The following is a 25,384-nucleotide window of genomic DNA, read 5'->3' as shown; positions in this document are numbered from 1 at the left end:
AGCCATCAAAAGCAAGTACTTCTATTTTCCAGGCAGATGAGTTGAGGGAAGTCTTCTCTGGATGCAAAGTAATTTATTTAGCAACCTCAGTCCTGTATTCAGAATTGATTTAGGATCCCAAATCACCTTGAGTTCTCAACACCCATGCTTGCTTGCCTTTTTTTTTTTTTTTTTTTTTAAAAAAAGTTTTACTCCAGTTCTTTTAGCTATAGATAAGGATGGCAGTCAGGGATCCATTCAAGAGAGTTGTGACATATACCGTATTCTCAGCTGCCAGTTCCCAGCTCTTCTCAGAAAGCATGAAATGCCTTTCAGTCCTACATCTCCATTTCAGACACTGGAGGGAATCAGAAAGGCAAGCGTCTCACCAAGACCAGGATTTTATATTTTTTTTGTATGATAAGAATTTGGGCCTCCTTACTCCCACTACTGTAAGCTAACAAAAAGTCCACCCTCTTCCTCTCCAGTTAAATGGGAAAAGTACAAATCTGGTTCTTTAGCTTTATTCAACTGTGGGAAACTTGGTTTTGCTCTCCAGTTAAAAGCAGGCTCTTCAGTGCACTTCACAGTGACCTCTTCACAAGGGGCTAGTATCATTTCTTTAAATGCCCCTACACTAAAAATAGTTCTGCTTCCTAAACATGAGTGCTTAGCAGTTCCAGGCATTCTGAGATCTTGCATACCACTTTATTTTTTTAAAACTGGCAACATTTATTTAACCAGCAATTAAAAAAAGGAGGCCCAGCCGCCCCAGTGATTCTTCCCAGAGGGTCTTAGATGTTTATGAAACACAATGAAAACAATAAAGTGGATAAAATCATGCTATTCCATCAAGTCCTTGGCAAGACTTCCCAACCAAGAATAAATTGGCATGGTACGTTACAGTCAACAGATTACACAATGGTTTAGAGGGTCACCAATAATAAGGGGTCACATGCTCCTTAAAGAGCTACAGTATATGTTAAAAGTCACTTGCTTAAAGGGAAATGGCAATGCTTGGTCCTGAGTTCCTTGGAGCAGCCACAAATTCTGGCAGCCAGAGCACAAGCGTGCTGTAGGGGTAGGAGAGGACAGAAGGCGCCTCTCCTCCCCAGCGCCAGGAGGGGCAGTGACTGCACTAAGCGAGCTGGCTGGGGCAGTTTAGCACCCTGAAGGGAGCAGAAGAAAGCCAGGCCAGGCTGGACTCTCTTATTTCTGCATATGAGAGGAGAATGCACGCTATATGCTTTTAGGACCAGGACAGTCTCCATATCCCGGTGAGGCCCAGCACCACCCATCCTATCACCTCTTCCCAAGGAGCCCTGCTCCTCACTTCTCCATACTCTCAGAGGAAACTGGTTCCACTCCAGAAGCAAGATGGCAGTTCCCTGTCAGTCTAGTCACTCTTAACAGTATATAGCGTGTAGCTAGCCTTAAAAGGTGGTCAGCTATACTCTTAGGTAACTTGATAAAGTAGTCATAATTCCTTAAATGTGTTTCAGTTTTCCTTTAAATAACTAATCTTAAAGCAAGAGGGAAATGATTGGTCAAAGCCATAAATCTTACTCTCACCTGTCAACCTGGTAACAGATTTCCACTGTGCCACCTGCATAACCTGACCATCAAAATGAAAGTTAAATATTTACATTCCTAAAACATACATGATTTTTTCAAATCTCACCTTAAATGCAAGATACTTCTACCTTTTCTCTGTTAACTTACCCTTCCACTACATGGAATATTTTCATCTACTGACTATATATTAATCATATATAAAGAAAACATCATCAAGTCTTAAAAGCAAATCAACCTCACTTCAATTCATCCTACTCTGCATCACCAGAAATCAGACTACAACTAACAGTTTCATCCTTTATCGTCCACAAATTTTGATCACTCTAGGTGGTTTTCACTGGATTATTCAGCATCTGGCTGAAGTTAATGACTGACTACTCAGGATAAAAATGAAAGAAAACCTATTCCCCAAAGTCAGTGCAACAGTAAAACAAGGGTGTAGAAAACACTGCTATTGACATACTCCATGCAATACTACTATGCATCCGGCTTCAATCAGCTTGACTACTAAAACTCAAAGTACATTTGAGTGATAAAACTGAAGTAAACATAAGAAGGCTCTCTCATATGTAGCCGCTACTCTTTGATTGCGGTGACCCACTGCTCCTTAGTAAAGCAAACAGCTGGTACCAAGCCAAGAGCAGTACATCTGATTTTCCCACCAAGTGAACTGCTGAAGCAGCTCCCTTAGCTCTTCAGCTAAATCTGTCTTGGGATCCTAAAGTCTTCCGCTGGAGTCCAGGTGGCCCCTCTACTCCTTTCAACACGCACGCAAACATTACAGCCGGCTGGGCAGACGATGCGAGTGGGCACTGGACGGGAAAAGAAGCGCCAGAGCCCCCCGTCTCTTTCCAGATCAGAGCCCCACACTCGGCGGGCTGGCTCCCAGCCCGGCTACAGCCAACCCGGTCCCGCCGAGGTGGTCTCCTGGGCTCCGTCCCTCCGGGATGCCCCTGCCCTCGCCACGCACCCGAGAACAAACGTCCCGCCAGGCACGGCGGTGGCACGGCGGTGGCGCGGGAGGATCGACTCCCCGCTCCGCCCGTGCGCAAGGACCCCGCGCCAACCTGCGCTGCCCCCGGGCGGGGATCGCGGGGCCGCCCCGCACCGGCGCGGCCACCGGCGGCTCCGCTGCCGCGGGGGCTCCGGGGAGCCGCAGGGCCCGGGGCGCAGCCGCAGCCGCGCATCCCCGGCCCGCCCCACTCCGCTCCCGGGAGGCGGGCGGCTCGCAGGGCGCGGGCACGGCGAGCCGGAGCACGGTCAATCGTTTTTCCCCCCAGCCCCGCTCCCCTGCCCGCGTCCCCAGAGGCGACCACCGGCCCGGCGGCGCCGCTCCCCGGCCCTTACCGAGGCGCGCCGGGATGCGCTCCCTCCGCTGGACGCCCGCAGCCCCCGTCCCGCAGCCCGGGCGGTTGTAGCTTTTTTGGAGGAGCTGGGAAGAGGGAGAGAAAGAAAGGGGGGAGGGAAGGGGGAGGGAAGGGACTGAAATCGAGGGAGAGAGAAGTATGCAAAGGCAGGAAGTGGAGACGGCCACGGCCAGTGCGGGAGATTAATGGGAACCAGTCACCCGGCAGCCAACAAAGAAACCTGCTCCCCCAGCGCAGCCAGGGCCGGGCTCCAGCCCCGCCGCGGCCGGGCAGCCCCGGGCGGCCGAGCCACCGCTCCGGTCGGCAGCGCTCGGCCCCGGCTCCGCGGAGGGGTGGGCGCCGCGCCCCCCCCCCCCGGCCCCAAACCCGGGTCCTGGCCAGGCGGGAGGGAGGGGAGCAGCCTACCGGGGCTGCGCCGGGCCGCGGGGAGATGCGATGGGCAGAGGAGGAGGAGGGGAGAACTGCCAACCGTCCTCCTCCCTCTACCCCAGAGGAGCGATACGGCTTATTTTTTATTTAAAAAACTACGAGTGCTGGGCTCCTCTCCACGCGGAGCCGCTTGCGGGGAAGAAAGGAAGGAAGGAGGAGAGCAGCGGCGCGCTTCCTGCGCCCGGCGCCGAGCAGATGGTTTCCATCAGGGTGCCGGGGATGGGCGAGCCCCCGGGACGGCGGGCGCCCGCGCTTTCCCAGCTCCCCGGGGTAGCTCCGTTGTAACAGTACCTGTGTAGAAAGAGGGAGGCAGCGGTACGCCTCTGAACTTCATTCCGGGTACCTTGGACCAGATCCAGCCTACTAGGACCAGCTGCTGACGGCAGTTTTGTAACGCCCTGCTCGCTCGGAGGAGCCCACTCGGGGGGACGCTGCAGGCCAGGGTGCCCGCAGGCCAGCGCACAGGGCAGCGCATGTACTGGAGGGTGAGGAAGGTCTCTACCTGGCACAAGCCATCAAGCACACAGGCCACAAACAGCATCATGAGGGCCAGCTCCATGCCACGCCTGTCCACGTGCTTCTGCTGGTTCGAGAGAGGAGAAACCCGCACAAGACGTTTGATATAAAAACCATACAAAAGAGGCAGGATCCTAGCTGTTAGCAAGACCATGATCACTGCAAAATACAAAGACTGGACCTAAATCTTGAAGTGTTATGTAAGCATTTATAAAACAAGTCACTTCACAATATATTAACCAAATGATAATAGGAATGGAAGAAAAATAAAGCGAAGAGCGACACGTATTCTGCAACTAGAAATACAAATTCCAGCATTCACCTTTTCTGAAGTTTAAACACATGCTTACTTTCTTGCCATTGAATGAAATGGAACCAAAATGGCGCTCGGTGTTAGGCAAATGCTTTCCTACACAGGGATACTTCTCAACCCAGAGCTGAGTACTCAGAATAAACTATTCTTGGCTTTGCCGCCTCTTCAACAAAATAAGATACATTGTCTTGAGATATTCTTATCCATCATCCCACACAACAAGGATATCTGGTGTAAATGTCCAGCATTTCACAAACCTCCATCATATTTCAAAAGAGTGAATGTACAGGAAATAAGGGTAACTCTCATCTGGAGTCTGATGTGAATGTGTGTTTCAAAGCAAAAGCTATTTCAGCTGTCAGCCTTCTTGGGACAGATGTATTTACTCAGCTGCAAAAAGGAGTACTGTGTGACCGAACTTCAAAAAATGGTGGGAGTTTAAATTTCAACACACAAGGAATAATTTACCTCCTGAACAACAAGCTACCACTACAAGTACCTGGCAGGAACATAAAATGAATACAATTTTCTTTCCCCATTATGAAAACTACATAGGAGGGTCTTTTCAAGTATATTTCACAAGCACAGCAAGATAACAAACCCATCCGCCTCTCCAGGAGACTAATGATAACAAGGAATGATGCTTGAAGAAAGATGCTCAACTTCCAGTTAAGCAGCAAGCAGTCTGCTCTGGCTGCTTCTCCAGCACATCAAGCAATCACCTCAAACATGCTAACACTGCTTTCATCAAATATTATTTTTCTCCCCATTTAGTCCCCCAGACCTCAAGCACCCCAGCAACTGCCTAAATTTTTCTTTGAGTACAAGACACCCAAGCTAAAGTTAAGATGCATTTGAACAGTGAATTGGGGCCTTCAATGTGTTTTAATCAACAAGCAGCCTGTGAAGGGCATGTTTATTACAGTAGCTGGCTGCTGCTCTGCTTAAGCAACTGAAAGATGATACTAAAATGTGAACTGTGACAGTACTATTTTTCTTGTTTGCCAAAGAGATTACAGCTAGCAAAGCTACACAACCAAGAATGAAAGACTTGAAAAATCAGGGCCTACTTGTTAACCGTGGCCATACTGCAAGAAAGTTTCTGTGCTTATTTTGCTCTTCTTACTGTCACCTCGGTGCAAACGAGGTTAGCAAAGCCAGAGGGGCTCTAATTTACATGTAGCCACGGTGACTTTCCAAGTCTGGTAGCTCTGAGCAGGGACCGCAGCCTCAGGCCTCATGCATACGCGCTGTCCTGCTGGAAACCCCTCCTGGGCCAGAAGCAGCTTCCAGGGAGCAAATTATCTTGTTTGGTAAATCTTGCTTGCAGTAGGCCAAAACACCTTCTGCTTTCTTTTCACTAACCAAAGTGAAAGGGCTTTCTTTTGGAGAGCAGGCACTCTGTCCCCTCACCGATACCTGTTTCACTCAGCCAACCGTCACTACGTACCAGAACTGTTATTTTGTACCTCGTAAGTTTAAAGCAAACCCGGGAGTACCGCTTTCCACTAGAGACCGCGGGGCGAAGCTGCCCGGGCACGCCGGGGCTCAGCACCCCGCAGCTGCTCTGGGCTCCTCCCCGCTGCCGCCCGACGGGAGCAGCCGCGGAGCTGCACCCGGGCGCCTCACGGACTCGTCGTTACCGGGAGCGGCGCCCCTGAGGGAAGCTCAGAGACGGACGCCCCTCCCCCGCCCGGGGCGGCGGCTTTACCGCAGGGCAGGGGGCAGGCCCGCCCCACAGTGGTGGTGTGAGGGGAAAACGCAGCCCCCCGACCTCTCGGCGGGACCGGGCGCGCGGCGGGATCTGCCCCGGAGCTACCGGGCGGGGCGGGGCAGCGCAGGACCGGCGGGGCGGTGGCGCCCCCTAACGGCAGCGGCGTAGGGGGGAGCGGGGCGGCCGCGCATGCGCACTGTGGCGGCGCGGCGGCAGGATGGAGCGGGCGCGCGCGGGGCGGACGGCGGGGCTGGCGCGCGACGTGCTGGAGCGGGCGCGGCGGCGGCCGGTGGGACGGCTCCCGGCCTCGGGCCCGGTCAGTGCGGCGGGCGGCGGCGGGCCGGCTCCCGGCCTCGGGCCCGGTCAGCGCGGCGGGCGGCGGCAAGGCGGGGCGGCGGCGGAGGCAGAAATGCAGCAGGATGAATAGGAAGTGCCGAGGGGCCGCGTCCTTAACTGGTGGCGGGATCGCTCGTGTCCGTGAGAGGCCTAGTGTGTGTGTATCCGTGTGTGTGCGGGGAGCTGGGCCGGATGTGTGCGTTAACGAGCCAGAGGCATTTTAAAGTACATCGCGCGGTTTCACACTTGGCTGCTTCCCCTGCGTTTTATCTGGTCAAGGCCAGCGTGAAGCGGCCGAGGGCACTTACAGCTCCATTACCGGTGCTTTGCAGGACGGCGGGGCGAGGCTGCCGCTCCACCGGTGAGCTCTTGGCTGCGGCAGGTGCCCCGGCCGTGCCTGGTGCATGTCGGGGGCGTTGGAAGGCCGGTGGGCGCGCTGCAGCGGGGCCGCACGGGACTTTCACCCCCGGGACAGCCTCCAGCACTAGCGAGTATTTTGCTGTTTAAAGTTGACAGTTTCTACCTCTAAACGACTAGCACCACATTATGAGTTAGAAAAATTTTCTTTAATTGCAGGAAGAAGATTCAGAACGTCTTAGTGCAGCATTCACTTCACTCGTGAACTTGATGAATCAAGCCACAAAGGAATGCGAGGTGAGGTTTTAACCCCAGGCCCGTGCAAAGGAGAATGTTTATGATGTGCTTGGCAGAGGCCTGTTTGCGCTACTTTTGCTAAAACTGCAGAAATTAGACTTCAGTTTTGCTCATTGCACAGCAAGAGCTTAGCCAGTGAGCCTGTGATGCCAGCCTAGATTAAGAAATTTGGGGCATTTGCCATCATGTGGTAGTTACATGGTACATTTCACCAGTGTTACCCTGAGTTGATAAGCACCACTATCAGTGTTTTCCATAGACAGTACCAGTACGGATTTTAACAGAGGGTTCCTCCGCTTCTTGGTGGAAAGGCAATACGGTTAGAGAGACAGAAATGTCAGATGACATCACAAATTACATTGTGTCAGCCACTGCAGGCAGGGTTGTCAGGTGTCACAATGTACAGAGTTGTTTCCAGTGCTGGTGGGTACCTCTGCACCTCTGCTGTGAAGTAGCTTTACAACAGAGTTAACCCTTGGTTTTCATCATGCCACCATGAGCTGTTTATGCTGGCTGATAGAGTCGGTATGCTCTGGGTGGCAGAAGTAAGGGAGAGTCTGAATCTCAAGCAAAGAGATTGCTGTGTGTCACACATTTGCTCTGAATTTAGAGTTAACCATCCCCCGTGTTGTTTAAGCAAACTGGATTTGGGAAGTTGCTACTGGATAAGGAGTGTGTGCTCAGTTCTGAGCAGCACCACATCTTTATTTGTGATAAGTAGAAATGGAGAGGTATGGCACACAGATGCACAGCTCCACAGCTTTCATGTTGGCTCTGGCTGCTGGGTGTCGTTACTCTGCAGGGTATGATCATCTCTGCAGCTCGTCCTTGTGAATGAAGCCCTGCAGCCCGACTACTGCATTATAGTCTCTGAAAACTCCCATCACAGTTTACATCATCTATGCCCTTCAGAATCAGTTATCATAATGCAGCAGGGAGCTCCTCGTCTACAGAGTTAATAACAGAGGCTAAGTCTTCAATTAAGTTAAACAGTAGTTCAACACACAACAGCTGATTAGCTCTTAAGCAACTCCTTTATCATTTCAAAGCACTACATACACAGTAACCAGTTAATCCTAAAACAACTCTAGCAGAATAGTTTTACACAAGATGAAACAAAAATGTAACTGTGTATAGAGATTCATCCTCTGTCCTGTTAGTATTAGAGTTTGAACAAGCAGTGGGTGGCTTCCACAGTTATGCATCAGCCAAGACAATACTGTTTCAGCCATCTTCTGTAGAGAAGAGTCATAAAAGGTGAGGGAGGGGGGAATTTTCAGACCTACAAGTTCATGGGTAAAGTTTACAAAGTGCAAATAAAAATCCACAGCCAAATACAACCATTTAGGCAAATGATTAAAATTATGATTTGAGTTCTTTAGAGTTACTAAGGGACTAAAGTTTACCCATATTTCTTACCAAAAGTTTGATTTCATTTATTTGCTCAGTGACATCACGTAAAAGGATCCAGCTCACCTGTGATACAAAGATGCTCTGTGAAGCATTATGCAATAGGTCAGAGTATTTCATGTATTTTGGGACATAGCTTCACAGTAAACCACAATACAAGCAACCAGATCTGTTGATGTGTGCATAACCTCAAAGAATAAAGCACAGCAGTAGATTTGGAAATAAGAATTGCTATTGGCCTTACTTTTGTTAAGTTTAGTCTTGACAGTCAGAGACAAGGAAAATAGAAGTGAAATTAAATAGATATTTTGGAACCTTCTGGTCCCCGTGATCGAAAAGGTAACTCTGGGAGGAGTTCTCTGGTGACAGCAGATGGCAGCAGAGCTGTACTCAAATATTTAATCTGCAGTGGGGAAGATTCAAGTACCTTTACTGTGGAGCCAGAAAAGGGCTGCTGTGGGCTTAAATACAATTCTCAAAACTGCTATGCTACTGGTGCCAGCCTTGAAGACACTTCAGCTTCTTTACCAACTCATTTTTTAGTATTAACATGTTCTGCTTTTAGAGCACTGCTCCTGCCCATGCCCTGCAGAACCAGTCTTCACTGGCTAGGTTGCAAAGCACCTAGCTTGCATACACATCCACCAGAGCATTTCTTCCTGACCAGGTAGATGTTTCCAGAGCATTCCTCCTGATATTTTCATGAATTCAGTCCTGAGGTGTTGGAGTCCCTATGTATTGTGTCAGGAGACAGGCATCTAAAACCACGGCTGACAGTTTTGTACCAGAACGCAGATGTCCTGTGCACATCCAGGCATTGTTTTCATCCTCACACAAGAACAAACCAGCCAGTTAATACAGAAGGTCAATAGCTGTGCAGTTCCACTTTTAATTGTAAATCCACAGTAGTTGTGAGCATGGCTTTGATGCTTCTCTCCATAATATTCTGTTTCTATCGTTGTCCAGAAGTACTATAGCTTCATGGCAGCCTCTAGATGCAAAGAGCATGAAATCAAACACATCTGCAGATACCATGGCAGGCAAGCAGAGGAAAGAGAGCTGGAGTCCTCTGAAGAGGAGGAAGTAAGTAGGTGGTTTTGGTTTTGATTAAAGGTTATTCTGTCCCTCACCACGGGACAGTTGTTACCTATCTAGTGTCTGTGACACTCGCTTACACTGATGTATGTGGTTTGACATCATAGGCATGTGAACACCTGGACTGATCCAAGTCTTCTGTTGCAGGGTCAGGGGGGAGGCAGAGTAACTTCTGGTGGCACCAATCAGTATCATACCAGTCCTTCTGTGGAGGGGAAAATTTCATGTACATAAAGCATCCTTCTTTCGGGGGCTGAATTTGCCTTTGTGTTGTATCATTAGAAAACAGTATATTTTTCTTTACAGAGAACTGAAGCCTCTGTAGCACCCAGTCAAGCTAAAACTTGCCAGCAACATGTAAGTTTATAGGATACTTTGTTTTTAAATTGAGATATAGCATTTCTTTATCATTTTGCATCAAACTGGTTAAAATTTGTGATCGGGTATGGAGACTTTGTGACGGCACAGAAGATTTACCACTGGTGCATTCACAATCCTAACGTATGTATAGGTGGGCATACAGAGACTTGCACAATTAATTACAAACCAGATTGTGTCATTCTGGCACATAACCAGTTAAGAGTCTACTTCATATTTTGGACTGGTACAGAATGTCAAACACCGTGATTAATCTTTAGGCTCTTGTGAATTGCATCAGCAGCAATAATCCAGCAGTTCTCCAGTCTCACCTCATTTGTGCTCCTGACACTCCCTGTGCTGAGGAAAGGCATGCAGCAAGGCACGCAGCAGTTGCTTAGCCAGTTATGCTTGGCCCTCTTACAGTCTCTCTGAAGACTTCTGTTCTTCAAGGAAAAGAAAACTTTTTTTATTTTTCAAAGCCTAACACCTCACCAAATCAATTTCGGGAACTTCTAAGTCACAAAAGATGAGAAACATGGAATCTGTACCACAGTACAAATTAGGCAGAGCACCCTTGTTGTATGGATGTTTTCCAGGTTTATGTTCAAAACCATTTAGGTTGGTAACTTTCAGTTCTGTGAGGCAGAGATTACAGCATGTTGATTATTTCCATTGATTGAAATATTAGATGAAATACTTTGAGTATAGCACTTGCTAATTTTTGCACTGACAGAAATGTTTTACAGTTTTGTCCATGCTGCCTGTATATTTTGAAAAATGTTAGTACATTTATCTAGCTGAAATGTAATTTTTTTTTATCCAAATTCAAAATTTTTATTTCTGTGGGAAATCTAAGATGACTAAATAGTAATGAAACTTGTTTTTTTTCCCCCTAAAGACCAGACAAGCTTCCGAAGACATCTACATTGAAGTTTCTCCTGGCACCTATTCTGTCACAGCAACCTCAGAGGACATGGTGCAACAAACCCATGTGGTAGATGTCAATGCAGGACAAAGTGTTAATTTAACTTTTGTTCTATGATGTTTGTTGTTTCTTGGCAATCACAGGAATAAAATACGAGGCTGTTTTAATGCATGTAATGAACTATGTATATCTTTTTATTGTTAGCACTTTAATAGTATCCTCCTCTTTGGGACTCCCTTTTTATGCCTGTACATTTTTTTTCTACTTAATGCAATTATATGCAGCCCACTTTGTACACTGATTTTATAAATATTTGTACATTGTATGCCTTAGATCCAATTATGTGACTGTGTAATTCCAGGTTTTTATGCTTTTAACAATGAAAGATACAAATCAGTGGAATAAAATACATAATTTAGTCTTTGTGATGGCAGCTTCTTTTATATTATCCTCAGACAGAACATCCATGTCACATTCTTGACCACAGAGAGCATGATCCATGTGGTATAAATATGGATGTACATGAGCTTCTGTGGGCTGGCACTGATTTTAGAGCAGCTGACTCACAACACATCTCTGCTATCTGTACTTTTATTATTCTGATAAAGAAATAAAATGCCAGTGAAATTCACTGTCTAGGACCCCAACTCAGGAAGGTGCTTGAATGTGTGTCCCATGTTCAGTATAGGCACACAAAGCATTACCCCTTCGAGTCCTGTCTCTTTGCAGGCTCTTACCTGGGCTAAACACCAGCTAGCTGCCTTTGTCAGGGGGCAGTCAGGTACTCTGAATTATCTCCTGTTTCCTGCAGGGGAAAAGTACCACTGAGCAACTTCCCGCTGCAGCTTATGGCCAAGCTCATGCCCTTTAAACATGAGCAGTTCCACTAATGAGACTCCCTGGATACTTAACTCTCCTGAAGGATCAGATTCCACAGTTCAAATTAATGATATGACATATATATGTATCTGTAATCTTTTTGTAGCTGATGGTATTAATGTTTCAGTTAATTTTCATGGGACTATAAAATTCAGCGACTTCAATGCTGGATCTCTAAGCATTTTGTTGTTTGTATGTACAGTAGCAGGTCCTTTACCCTCTGCCTACTTTCTCTTCCACTTTAATCCTAAAAAAATACTTTCAGCTGCCAACTTGTATTGTTTCTCCATTCCTTCTGGCTTTCTGCAAAAAGAAATCACTATGCTGAATTCCTCTGGCTGACCCCAGAGAACTGTAGACAAATTGGAGGTTTATTAGACCCTTGCTGTGCATCTGTTCAGGCTTTTAGTCCTCATACTAGTTTACCTGATCTCTCCAGAATTTTAAAGTCAAGTCCAAATAATTAGGAATTTAATATAACACCTTGGAGTAAAGAATAAGGATGCTGAAATTTGATGTGCGTGGAAATAAGAGTTTCTCAGTTATTAAAGTTATAAGTTATCCATAAAGATATTCTACAGAGACAGTACCTAAATCAGAACTTGATTTGTTTAATAAATGTAACACTGATATAGTATAAGCAGTTTACCTGAAATTTCAGCTTCTGAACTTCATCAGTTGCACATTTATTGAATTCTGTTTGATAATGTGTCTCTGGTTTGTTGCAAATGAGCTCTTTGCCATTTTTTCTGTCCTATTCTGACATGGTTGAGTTTATCATCTTCTATGCAAGTTGCTTTAGGTTTATCATCTGACACTGTATTCTTTCTTTCTGTTTTAGATCTTTGTTTTTCTGATGCTGTAAAACCTTCCTGGAGGAGAGAAAACAAATCCCTTGGAAGTCTACTCTAAAAGAAAGCATCAGTGCCCTTGTAACTGCTGCTTTCCTGGCTGTAAGATAGGCACCTCTGCCTCACTTAGCTTTAATAATGGTAATTGTTTCTGTGCTAGTACAAGCTTTACTGTTGAAACACAGAAGTGTACAGTAAGACTGAAGGATTTTCAAAAACTGTTAGGCTTTGACCAAAACCTTTGCTCCTTTAGAAGTTAGGGGGATTTTTGGTGAATACAGTGGGAGGACATTAGCTCCACAGAGAGCACCTCCAAGAAGCCTGGTCTCTACCTTCACTTCTTTGTGGCAAGTTATTTCTGATGAAGTCTGTATTATATAACTGCTTCAGCTATCTCAAGAAGTAGCAATGTACCTTCTAGGTTTAAAAACAACAAGGGCTGTTTTACAGGAATAAAAGTATGTCATTATACTCTGTATTACCACATTGCATCCACTGCTGTGATTCATGCTGCCAGTTTGAGGCTAGAATGAAACCACTCTGGTTTCTTTTTAGTTTTTTCAAAAGGCAAAGCATGTCACTTCAGTGCACAGCTGTGACACCTGCTAATATACAGCAGGGAGCTCCATACTGACCTCTTCCATTTCACCAAGTAGCTTCAGCCCTTTTTTAGGGTTCTGGAATTTTTGTTTTGTTTTAGTGAAGTTTCCTGCCTATCACAAAACTGGTGGATGGCCTTAGCAAGCAGTTAGAAACAACGTATTTTTCTAGCCAACTTCTAGACCATTACTGAGAATATTTCTTCCATTCAAACAAACCGCATGCTTACATAAATACAGCGTTAATACAGATTACCTTACCCCCAGTGATGGCTTGAAATCTTGGTCTCTGAACATTTCTTTCATTGTGAGTTGCCCTCTGGGGGATTGCTCAATGGTTTCAGACACCGCGCTCCAATTACTCGGGGCAACACAGGACATGTCCCCAACAGAGATGGCTTTGGATTCCGGCTTGCCCTTCCTACATGTGCTGCTGCAACTGCCCAGTCCTGGGAAGGAGTAACATTGTGTCTAAGAGTGAAACCAGAACTGAAATGGAGACACATTCATTTCAGAAGAGAGGAAAATGCACTTTAAGCCTGAAATGAATTCTTTTGGGTTATTCTGCATGCACTAGCTACAAAGGTTAATGAAGATCTTACCATCATAAAAAGTGTAGGAAAATGATGGGGAACAGACTCAGAGGGATATCTATGCTTCCAAATGAAATTAGTTCTAGTAGTTTTCCATTGGATGAGTTGCCAAAAGAAGAGCTAGCATGCAAGATGAGGGAGGAGAAACGTTGGGGAGGGGGAAATATTGTATCAGAGACTGATATGCAAATTCACAGTATCTATACCAATAAACTACAGGCAAAGCAACTGCCCGGATGAGGGTGACCCAGAACACATTTGGGTTTTTTTCCTCTAGCTGCTGCTTCCCTGTGTGGGTGTTAAAAGGTACCTGGATTAGTGGGATGGGACTTGTGGTGGCTTCTTTTCCAATATTTCCACTCAAGTCTTGCAGAATCCTTTAGCCTGGGCTTCTCAAGACAGCTGGAACCTGTGTTAACAGCACTGTCCACCACAGTACTCTTAGTGGGGGATGGCTTCAGGTCCCACTCTGAATCAGAAGAAGGGGAAGATGCTGTCACAGCTGCTGCTGCTTCTTGTTTTGGGCCTTTCAGTTCTAGAAAGCATGGAGAGGGATCGCTGCTGGACTCTGCCTCTTCAGTTTCACTCTGAAAGACCAGAGACCTGGATGGAAGAGGCCACCAGGCATCAACACGGGGATGGCAGCAGCAGATGCACCTTACATATGCTGACAAACAGCATGTACCATCACAGTGATAGCAGAAATGTGGCCAGCAGGGTGAGCAGAGCAAGTGATGCTTGGCAAGGCTATGTACAGCACAAACAGGTATCAGGGCTGTTTTGGGACTGCAGGAAAAAGTACAAGAGTTAATGTCTGGACTTCCTCTGGGCTTCACCCTGCTGGTGAAGGGCATGTGGATCATCTCTACAATCCTCTCCCACAGGCTAGGAGGGATCCACAGAGCCACACCTCGTGGGAGTTTCACTGTCTTGTCATTCCAGAACTGGACTATAATTTCTTCATCTTCTGAGGCTGTTGAGAGAAGAAATAAGCAGCTGTAAGCAGCTGGCCTGCCTGGGCAGTGCACATACACAGATCAGGCTTTGCAGCTTTATGTACTCCTGTCAAGTGGTAGGATCAACTATCACCCCTCTCTGTAACACCTCATCATAACATCATGGAGGGTGGAATGGGCAGCCAGGACACCGTCAATGTGACAACAAGCCTGGCACCATCTTTCCTCCCAATTTGTCATCAGATGCACAAGAAAATGTTGACCAAGTAACTTTTATTGTTGCTGACAAAGTTAGCAGTAATGCTCTGAGAATAGTATTTTGATAAGTCAGTGGAGCTTGACTGTCAGACATGGAAAAATGAATGAGCTGTTGAAATCTCCTACATTTGGGTGATAAAACCACCCCCAGATGTACCATTTGGTACAAATGTGAGCTTTCAAGCACCGATGGGTGCTTCCTGAGAGCTGCCTCACTTGTATCCCTCATCAAAAGGCCAGTGCCCTTCACATGAGAGACACAGCCTTGTCCAAGCAGACAGGAAACAGCACATCCACAGACACGGAAGATGACATTTTTTACGGGTTACAACTTCCTTAGGGTCAGACTGGTGAGGTCACATGCAAATATTCATCAGCAAGTCCCATCAGCTCCTGCAAGCTTTAAGCAACACTAAACTGTGGTCTGTGCACTGGTGTTTCTCTGACAGTAGCACCATGACAAGAGTTTATCCTGACAGTCTCACTCATGTTCTGGAGCAAAGCAAGGAAGAAGGAGGTGGTATCTTTCTTACCTCGTAAGGGGTCCCTTGTCTCAATGCCCGTGAGGATGGTTCCTGGGCCATACCTGGCCATATCTGGCTCCCAGGGTGCCAGCACTTTGTCTCCAGGGAGTAAGGAGTGCTTCATGCCATTCACATATTCCAGGATGTTATCTTTTGCTGTTTTTTGCACACACACTGGAAGCCTTCCACGTGACACAAGTGGTTTGGCAAACTCTACCAGGAACATGCCTCTTTCACTCTGTTACCAGGAACAAAATAATAGTTCCTCTGAAAAACAGTCCATAATGCAACCTTCACCAGAAGGTCATTCTGTGGCTATGTGGCTAGGTCAAAACACCAAGCAAGCCTGAACAGTAGCTAAATAGTACACAGTGTTAGTCTGGCATGGACACAGCTGGTGAGGCTCACCAGAAAGCAAGCTGAGTGAAGCATATGTACAGGTTTACTGCCACTAGGACCTTTATTTTCTTCCCCAAGATAAAAAGCTATAGATAGAGTGCAACTGGATTTTACAAACCATGCCCTGTGCACCAGATAACAAGGGACACTGAAGCCATTCAGACCTGTTCTTCAGTCATGCCCAAGTCCTTCCTCATTACATACAACACTAACTCTGCTTCTTGGGGCGGGGGGAGGTTGGGAATTTTTATTTTCTTTTAAATTAAGGCCTGTCAAGAGGCTTTCCATCAACAATAAAACGAGGTACTTCCCTGTTCTTGAGAAAGAATAGGTTCTTTTTTCTGTTAAGTTTGAAGTGCTAACAAACTAATGAATTAAAGCTTTCACTAACATTTCTGAAAATACACCAAGCCATTGGTCTGTAGCTGACTCAAGCTGGAAGTGTGTACATAAAACACTAACGCTTTTCCTGTGCTATTGATGGTTATGTGTCTACACACAACAGTAGCCGGTACACTGCTCACAACAGCACTCACGCTGTCCGAGCCTGGCTCAATGCCCAGCGCCAGCAGAAGCAGAGGGCCTGCTTTTGCAAGGTGCACAACACTGCTCTCACCAGGAACTGGCAGTTTGGAGGGCACCCATCTTCTGCACAAGATGAGGATCCCTGAAACATGCTTGCTCACTCCTAGAAAGGGACTCAATGAAGAAGGCTGAGCAGAGCAAGGATCTGATCATTATTAGTTTACTGGTGCCTGAGGCTGTGCTGCATACAAAAGGCTCACCTGGCACGCCAGGCAGCAGGAGGTGAGGACAGCCTGGAATCAGACATGTCAGGAGCTTTATGAAACAACATAACCAGCAGCATCAGCTGTCCTGGTGAACTGTTCTCCAATTCATGCACCAGCTGAAATCAGAACTGCTACACTAAACTCATGTGGTTCATGAGGACTGCTGGTGGACTGGACACCCTGTTACACACACTCACAACTACCACACAGCAACCATCACGCACCTCTATCTCCTCTTTTACTGTACCGTGGTAATAAAATCCATCTTGTTCCCCTCTCACCAGCACAGGGACGTTGCTGTCTAAGCCCACTGATCTCCCCGATGCGCTCAGCCTCTTCCATGCTGGGCCAGGGGAGGGGAAGCAGTGGCTAATCCCCTGGCACCTTGAGAAAAAGAAAATGGGTCAGCATCAGGAGAAACAACCTCTGTAGGTCATTAAAAAAAAAAAAATCTTGTAAGATTTAAGATTTGGATCACTCCACCTCATTTTGTAGCACTCCCAGAGGCCAAAGCATGTGGGAAGAAACCAAGAAATTGTTTGTGCTGGGACAATTCCTTGCTCTTGGGGAAAAACACATCAGTGCCTGTTTCTACCCAGATTTCTTTGGTTTTGAGTTAGAGGAAGCAAGCCAGGAGTACAGTGGAATCCTGGGCCACCATCACCTGCGTTAGCACCTTTCTGTTTACATGGCAAGCCAATGCAACCCTTAAGATCAGGAGAAAGGATCCATCTCCAGCACAGAGCACAGCGTAGGTGCACTCGAGAGCGCTGTAGCTGACTGTTTACACTGGGGCATTCAGGGAACAACAGAAAAATAAACAATGAAGTTGCTGGTTGATGACAGGTTCAAGTTCAAAACAGGAAAAATAATCCCCTGTCACAAAGCATTAGAAACATTTCACAGAAGACAGCTGCTAACACAAGATGCTTTTATTTATCCAAATAATATTAAAGGAATGTTTCTTTGATAGGAGGTTTACTCAGGCTTTGCTTTTCACAATCTCCAGGGTAGCAAATCACTTTAGTTAATACCATCTAAAAAACTGCCAGTGCAGGGGAGGAGAAAGTGCAAATGATGTCCAAACTGTTAATTTATTAATCTGACACACCAGCATGTTTTATCGTATTAGATATCATGAAAAAGAACAAATCACAGACTCAAACAAGAACTTGATTTTACCTCTGGGGGGTGAGGGGCTCGGCGATCCAGGCGGGATGCACTACAAAAGAACTCCTGCAGCAGGGGTTGGCAGTAGGTACGATGCTGGAGCACAAGAACTTGTCCAGAGCTGGCATGGCACTGCAATACCTCTGAGCCATAGGCAGGAACCCCTCTGAACAAGCCATTCTTGCCAAAGCAGCCACCTGCAGGACTCAGGCGTGATCTGTTGGTAGGAGACAGACAGTGTACTGGCATTTTCCAACAAAAGCAAATGCTTTCCAGTGTACCTCAAAACTCAGTAGTTGTTATTTAGTTTTTTATTTTAAAAAAATGAATTCAAAATATCCAGAGTGGCATTTGGTCAGATGAACCCGTATCACCGACTTCAGTGATTTTTCAGTCACCCAAATCCTGACCTGGCAGAGGGACAGAAACACCCAAGGAAACTAGAAATGCTGTGAAAACACCCAGGAAAGCAATAGCTTTCACCTCCCTCCAACTTTTATTTCCCTCTCTAACATCCAGCTCTTTTCTTATACCTACACTCTCCTTTAAGCTTTCTTGTACACAGTCCCAGCCAAATCTTTATTTTACAAGCTGAGCCAGAAACTACAGCTGAAGTTGACAAGCTGAGTAAACGTGACAGTTTTTGAACATGATGTTACAGTTGCCTGTTACTTGTTTTATTTATAGTGATGTATTAAGAGGAAATATTTTGATCTTTCAGCTGTCCTGTCATGTTTTATAACAGTAGGATTATGGCTTGCCATAAGAAAGAATAAGGTGCTCAGATTTGACAAGTGATAACTATTCAGAGGCTGTCACAGTAAAATTGATGATGTGATGCTATCTCTGGTAATCTGACAAGATGTAGTAGACAAGCTTTCACTCCTTTTTTTTTTTTTTTAAATATTGCTTAGAAGTATTTAGCGTGCTTAGCGTAAAATTTATGTTCTTGAATTTCCATGCAAGTTTTAAGCACCTAATTTACTTTACAAAATACAGTTTAAGCACTCATATTACATTTAAATGTTATTTTATTTCTTATCTAAGAGATATGATCTAGGAGACCTTTTTATGAGGACTCCCAGATATACACAATTTCAGAAAACTAACACACCAAACCCAACAAGAAAAGTGGATTAACTACTGCAAAATGCATCTTAAAGTTGACAAATCAACATAATATATTCACTTATTTCGCAACTACACAAACTCCCCTATTATCAACCAAAACAAGATGGAATCTGTAATACTTTGTGAGGAAATGCAATTACCAATTCTACATTAAAGCACATTTTAAACCCATTCAGTGCTGTTACTGCTGAGAGCCAGGTCCCTCCTTTCCGTATAAAACAGGGCACTGACAAAGGCAGTTGCACAACACTGATCTATTTTCTGGATAACTCCAAGTACTTGACCACAGCAGCTTTTCAAACTTACCAGCTATTGATAACACTACATCGGGTCGATTTCGATTAAGTCCCAATGCAGAAATCTTACCCTTTTGCCTGTTTGACGCAGGAAGCCATTTGCTGCCAGTGTTTCCTAGTTGCTACGGAGATTGCCACAGTTATTACTACCAGGATCAGACATCCTGACCTTACTGGTTAAAAACCAGTGGAACATGACTAGAGAGGACAATTTGTCTGCCACGCATTCACTCAATTTTCAACTCCCTGGTGATCTACATATTGCACTAAAAGACTGTAGGGGCAAAGAAAGATCATAAGAGGGCACAGTGTCCTCTAAGCTTTCTGTCTACTACTGCAGGGCATCATACGAAGGTACGGTTCAGATTTAGAAAAAAAAGCCCATCACCACAGGGTGCGACAAATAAATTGCTCTGAAATGCAGACAGAAAGGTTGAAGCTGTGACAAACTGAGGTCAAACCGCTTTACAAACTTTCCCTTTTCACAATAAGAGGTAAGGATTAATACATTCTACCCTTTTCCTGCAAAGTGCGTATCAAAAACACATCAGAATACAATGCAGAAATCTACCTGTTAATTTCTACTATTATCCCTAATCTTCATTTTGTCCTTTACAATCGTTAATTTTTTTTTTTGAGGGGGTGGAATACTTAATTGCATTTTGTAGGCATTTTTCAAATCACTGCTATAACAACAAGATAACATTGGATGATTGCAATTAGGAATAAATATACAGCACTTAGGAAGTCTGTAACCATTTTCTGTACATTCTGCTGCACCCACAGACTACCTGCTCTCATGCTGTCAGCAGAAATGTTAATATCAGTAATACAATTCACTTACATACAGCAAATGTTAAGAACACTCTCTTCACCATCTTCGCATTAATCTATTCTATACCACTTAGCTGAAACCATCAATAGTACAGAACAGACTGGGAGGTCAGGAAAGACCACCCCAGACCTCAACCATTATCAGTGAAAGTCCTGAAAAATTTCTGTTGCAGGGTTTTTTCCCCCAAGGCCAAGACCTTGACAAACCTCTTTATACTGTGTATTGCATGAGCAGTCCCAGTAATTTTTAAGGGCACTGACAGCTGAAGAATCAAATTTTCAATAGAAATTAGGCTAAGTCAACAGTTCTTAATGGTATTAAAATATTCATCAATAAGAAAAGGATGGAACAGCACTTGCAAGACATTATGCTCTTCCTATGTTCAGCAATTGTACTTCAAAGAGCGGCTACCCTTCTATTTTCCCCCTTTTAAACTAAGTTATCCTCTCAGTTGGCATCTAACAACATTTCTGGGAATCTTTAAAAAGGCCTTTTAAGAGAAACACTGGCAACTAGACCAAAAATCTTTTAAGAAAATGCATGTGAATAAACCAGTAACATTACAGAAAATGAGAGGAATCTCAATCCCATCAGTGAAAAGACTTTATTTTAAAGCATGCGGGTTACAATACATACAGTTACTTCACACATATTACATTTTTGGTTTGGTGACAATTTTAGAAATCCTTTCCTATTTCCATGAAGTAACTTAGGCCATTCAGATGAGATCTCCCAGTTGTCTTTTTTGTATCTAAGTGTAGTTACTATCTGCAAAATTAAAAAACTCTTCTCTGTGGGCTGATACTGATGTATACTACGATCTGCTCCTAAGACATGCCAGGAACACGCACATCATTAATAATACAGTGGTTACTAGGTTCCCAGAGTGGATACCTTTTGCTTGGTTTAGATTGTCTTCAAAAACTGGTTTTGTTTAAGTGCTTTAGGTGCTTGGCTTGGCTCCATGACATTCTTGTCTGCCATCACAGAATCACTGTACAGAACAGCCTGTAGGTAACTAATGTATTTTATTGCAGCACGGAGTGTCTCTACTTTGCTGAGCCGTTTCTCCAAGTATTCCTTAGGTAGGTGATGCCTCAGTTTAGCATAGCCTTCATTGACACATTTAACTCTCTGTCTTTCCCTCTCATTCCTCTTTCTGATGAAAGCTGGCCCATAGGAGTATTCACTTCTACAGTAATTGGAATGGGGCAACTGGTAGGGAAAGGTGCAGGGCTCACTGTAGAAGTTCTCCATGATGAGATGCTCAGACATGAAAGGAAGGAACAAATCTTCAGAGCAAGCGAGCTGGTTTGGTGTTTCTGGGCACATGTGAAACGTGACCACTGGGTCGGCACAGAAAGGCCTAGCCAGCTGTACGCACTGAGTCTCAGTACAAGTGGACAACTTGTCCATCGGGTTACGGTAGCTTTTGCCATCCATGGGGTTCTGCATTTAACCTGGAAATGCATAATTACATAATAGTTTAAACACCTCACACTGAACAGTAGAAAAAACTCACCTGGACTTACCAATACTTGGCATTTCTGCCATTTTCCAGAAGAGACTTTTAATGCATTCATGATATTTCAGAATGGTGTTGGATGATCGTTACATAGAGCAGACAATGTCCCATTTGAAAACACAAGAAAGTACATGTCAGTAACACTGATTAAAATGATTCACAACAGATTTTAAGAAAATAAAGCCACTAAAGCTTCCTAAATGAAATGACAAACAGTATCCTTTCACCTCAGCTTTAGACATGAAGAAAATCTACCTTTACATACTCCACACAGGCCTAGCTTGCTCCAAATCTGCCAAAACTTACATCTCTACAGACAATAAACAAAGCAGGCCAACATCTGAGGCATTCTCTCCACCCACGTCTCCTCCCTGAAAAAAAATTAAATCTACAATTTCAGTAACAGACTCCCTATCCATACCAAAAAGCCTTTAAAGACAAATTATTTTTTCTCTCTATTCATTTAATGCTTCATTCACTATACTATCTTAATTAGATGGAAATTGCAGGGAGTGGATCTCAATCTTAATTTTATGTCTGTCAGGTATTACATCCATTCCACATAGAAAGGTTTACAAAAAATATAGAGGATGAACCTAACATCTCCTTGAGTCCTCCATGCTCCTTCTCTACTCACCTGCAGATTAAACACAGAGATGAAATATTAAATATAATCCTACTGATAGAGAATGATAAAATAATCAATTCATTAAAGGAAAAAAAATGCATGTCCTAATAATATTGTTCCAATTATAAACTATTTTAATATGAAGGGGCTGCACACAGTCATTGGGGCACTGCTAGAAGCCTGTAACTCAGACTGGCCTACTAAAACCACATACCTTCTCTTCAGAGCAGCATTACAGCAGGTGTAACTACTCAAGGCACCCGTATGTATTTATTAGAAAGATAATCTTGCATAGGAAGCTACCTTATAGTGCCTTCCTAGTATCATTACTCAAACAGCTAAATATCAGCCTGACTATAATGATTGTTACCTAATAGCTACTTAAATAACTAGTTAATTTTTAAAGAATTACTGTGATCCAGCCTCACCGACTGCAAGCAGTACTTGCCTACACAGAATCAATCCAAAAATGCTCTTATACTCACCATCTACTTCCACCTCTATACACTGCTGTCTAACACACTTTGGTTATATTATACCATTTACAACAGAAAACACACCTGAACATTAAACTATGTTACTAGAAATAGCTAGATTCCATACTCACAAAAACCTTGCAGAGCTTCAAGTGTTCTGACCATGGTTCCATAACATAAATAGGATGCCCTTAATCCTTCACAAGGATATGGGGATATTTTAACATTTTCTAATTACTTCATACCTGCCATGTTTAATACAGAGGGAAATTTTGCTCAGTATAGACCTATCCTCACAACATATTCTATCAAAGTGCCTCTATTCAGTGTTGTCTGTTTTTCTTATGCACATAGATCTCACAACAGAAATCATGAGTTAAGAGTTCATTTATATATTATTTATGCTGTTAGACAAGAAAGACACACATCTTAAACCGGTACTTCTGTAGGTAGGCTGAAAGCATGAACGCACATCCATTTTACATTAATATGCATGCAGAAAATCAGAGGTGAATATATACACTCATTATAAAAACGAAAAGAGTAGAGTTATCTTTCCCTTTTCTACTACACAGGTTGGGTTATCGTCGAAAAAGTTTCTACTGCTAACAACTTAAAAATATTGTCTCAGAAAAAAAGTCTGTTACATAGCAAAAAACCCATTTTATAGCAAAACATCACTATAGAGCAAGAAACCAAAACCGACACAACCCCTCAAGAAGAGATACCTGCAGTATTTGTTGCTTAGTACTGACACTGCTGCTGCGTAATAGTGTTACATAAAACAGTTATCTGCTGCCTTACTACCTGCACAAAGTGCAAAATGCAAGTGTTAGGATTGTTTGCCTTTTAGACTAGAGACTCACCAATCTTCAGATGAAAGTAAAAATCCAAGGAAACAAGACGTGCTATTTTAAGACTGATGAATACCTGAAAATATCTGAATGATATTAAAAAAAATAAGTTAATGTTCCATTTTTATTACATCTTATTTAATAAGAGATCATATTAAACACCATTCATTAAAAAGCTACGGAAGCACAGTTACTGAATAGCTGGTAGAAGTGATTTATAAAAACATTGATATTCAATGAAGATCTGTTGCTAGATACAGCAATACACAACTCTCTTACCTGAATTATGTAGCTTGTTCCACTGAGTCAATGACTGCTGCAATTTATAGTCAATTGACAACATGCAAAGTAGCTTACAGTTAGATCTGCTCATTTCTGGTTTGGCTTTTCCACCCACACCACAGCTATGATGGCAACAAAACTTAGCATTAAGGGCCAGAAATTTTAAAACTGTATTGAACACAACCAGACTACCTGAAAAAGCAATCAGGTATGTGCTTTGTTTACTTCCTGTATTTATTCTGTTACAGTCTACTGAAGCAGTATTTTCATTTATTGGCATTTTGTACTTTAATGCTAAATATAACAGTCAGCTAGAATTTAGTTAAATACCAGCAGGGTATAACCAAACTAATTTTCACAGCTTCATTTTAAACACAGAAAATCAGCATTTATTTAGAAGAATCTTGTGATGGATTTGTCTCCAGGTTAGAGGTGAGGACACACATTAGTTAGCTTAATACCCTCACATTTAATCTTCATTATTCCTGCAATTTTGGGAAATTCCCTTTGTGTTAAGGAGTATAACACCATATAGAAGGTCTCTAATAAAGCATTTATGGAGGTAGGCAAGATTTGAAAACAGTGAGCAATTGGTAGCAAGACAGACATTGTAAAGCTTTACTTAAACTTTGCAACATGGTATGGAGCAATCGCATAATCAAATATATGTAGGCATATGGATGCTACATGTATCAGTACAGAGCTGCCCGATTGTACAGGTGCAAGGAAGCAGGACACCTAACTTCAAAACTCTGATATTTTACAGGATTACCTTGACACTTTAGACTATCTCACTATTTGGCCCTTCTACTGATTAAAGTAAAATCACACAAAAAAATCCAAAACCAAACCATTTTATCTTAAAACTCTCAGAAGACACTGTAAGATTAGAAATACTCAAACTACCACCAGGAGATCTACATACAGCCAGTCTTGTCTTCTTCGGACTGTCAGTCAAAGAAATCATTCTGTTTCTGCTGTCCTTGTGTGGAACCTCAACAAGGCTGTACTCTGCGTCCTCCTTTCCACACCAGCTTCAGGCCTCATCAGAAGGGTAGAACATCTGCTAGAACTGGTAGGCAGCCATGTATTCAACAAACAAGTTACATGATTTTTCTTTAGGGGACCCTAGGTACATCACTGTTGTAACCAGTTACTGACTCATCAGGGCAGGATGTTGAATGCAGTAACTGAACCCAAGTCTGGATTTTTTTTTTTTTTGTCCTGTCAATCCACTTTATGGTTTTTTGCAGGGTTTTTTTTGTTGCCTTTTTTTCTTTTTTAATTTAAGCAAAGAATCCCATGCCTCCACCAATTAGCCACCCATCATCATTCCCTCCAGATGTACTGTTTTTGGAAGACTACAGGACTGAGGAGAACAAAGCTCTGCAAAAGAGTTGCAGTCAGTGCAAATGTTATGAGGCAACTATGTTTCCAGCCCTGATGTGGCAGAGCCATGTGTAGGGGTACACTTTATTTCCCACGCTAGCCTGTCCCCCAGGCTGTGGGCCAAGCAAGCCAGAACCGGCAACATACGGTACTGTCCCATGTACCATTTCCTTCCACACTGGAACTGACAACTCTGTCAGACAATAATCTAACTACATATGCATAGCTAAATTCAAATCAAGGATTAAAAGCTTTTTTCAACTAGCAATTTGGTG

General features: G+C 44.0%; 4 protein-coding genes across 9 annotated transcripts in view; 1 reads left to right on the top strand and 3 right to left on the bottom strand.

Moving 5' to 3' along the window:
- The window catches only part of DENND2B (DENN domain containing 2B), a 177,704-nt gene extending 174,619 nt beyond the window's left edge, over nt 1-3,085 (bottom strand). For both annotated transcript variants that reach the window (XM_074841776.1, XM_074841779.1), the window contains exon 1: nt 2,902-3,085. The gene's annotated coding sequence lies outside the window, so the exon portion shown is untranslated. The remainder of the gene's footprint in view (nt 1-2,901) is intronic.
- A 3,009-nt stretch (nt 3,086-6,094) lies between these two features.
- AKIP1 (A-kinase interacting protein 1) lies at nt 6,095-13,282 on the top strand. 3 transcript variants are annotated; one of them, XM_074841745.1, is made up of 6 exons: nt 6,095-6,209; nt 6,806-6,883; nt 9,260-9,376; nt 9,695-9,745; nt 10,647-10,742; nt 12,394-13,282. In XM_074841745.1, the coding sequence occupies exons 1-6, from the start codon at nt 6,111-6,113 to the stop codon at nt 12,415-12,417; spliced, it is 465 nt and encodes a 154-aa protein (XP_074697846.1). In that variant the 5' UTR covers nt 6,095-6,110; the 3' UTR covers nt 12,418-13,282. The 3 variants fall into 3 exon arrangements, with proteins under 3 accessions (XP_074697846.1, XP_074697845.1, XP_074697847.1); XM_074841744.1 differs by lacking the exon at nt 12,394-13,282 and having other exon boundaries at nt 10,647-11,091; XM_074841746.1 differs by lacking the exons at nt 6,095-6,209; nt 12,394-13,282 and adding an exon at nt 6,269-6,366 and having other exon boundaries at nt 10,647-11,091.
- C16H11orf16 (chromosome 16 C11orf16 homolog) lies at nt 9,391-20,928 on the bottom strand. 3 transcript variants are annotated; one of them, XM_074841739.1, is made up of 8 exons: nt 20,850-20,928; nt 17,706-17,910; nt 16,748-16,907; nt 15,343-15,571; nt 13,906-14,568; nt 13,264-13,451; nt 12,202-12,424; nt 9,391-9,593 (listed from the first exon to the last, which is right to left on the bottom strand). In XM_074841739.1, exons 2-7 carry the CDS (start codon nt 17,870-17,872, stop codon nt 12,239-12,241), a joined length of 1,593 nt encoding a protein of 530 aa, XP_074697840.1. In that variant the 5' UTR covers nt 17,873-17,910; nt 20,850-20,928; the 3' UTR covers nt 9,391-9,593; nt 12,202-12,238. The 3 variants fall into 3 exon arrangements, with proteins under 3 accessions (XP_074697840.1, XP_074697841.1, XP_074697839.1); XM_074841740.1 differs by lacking the exon at nt 9,391-9,593 and adding an exon at nt 10,168-10,186; XM_074841738.1 differs by lacking the exon at nt 9,391-9,593 and having other exon boundaries at nt 11,808-12,424.
- ASCL3 (achaete-scute family bHLH transcription factor 3) lies at nt 20,541-25,380 on the bottom strand. Its single transcript, XM_074841742.1, has one exon. It carries the CDS (start codon nt 21,408-21,410, stop codon nt 20,862-20,864), a length of 549 nt encoding a protein of 182 aa, XP_074697843.1. The 5' UTR covers nt 21,411-25,380; the 3' UTR covers nt 20,541-20,861.
- Between the last annotated feature and the right edge of the window lie 4 nt (nt 25,381-25,384).

The sequence above is a fragment of the Strix aluco genome, chromosome 16 (assembly GCF_031877795.1).
Source record: "Strix aluco isolate bStrAlu1 chromosome 16, bStrAlu1.hap1, whole genome shotgun sequence".
NCBI classification, from domain to species: domain Eukaryota; kingdom Metazoa; phylum Chordata; class Aves; order Strigiformes; family Strigidae; genus Strix; species Strix aluco.
Note: the sequence above shows the minus strand (reverse complement) of the source record. Positions and strands in the feature narration are given on the sequence as shown.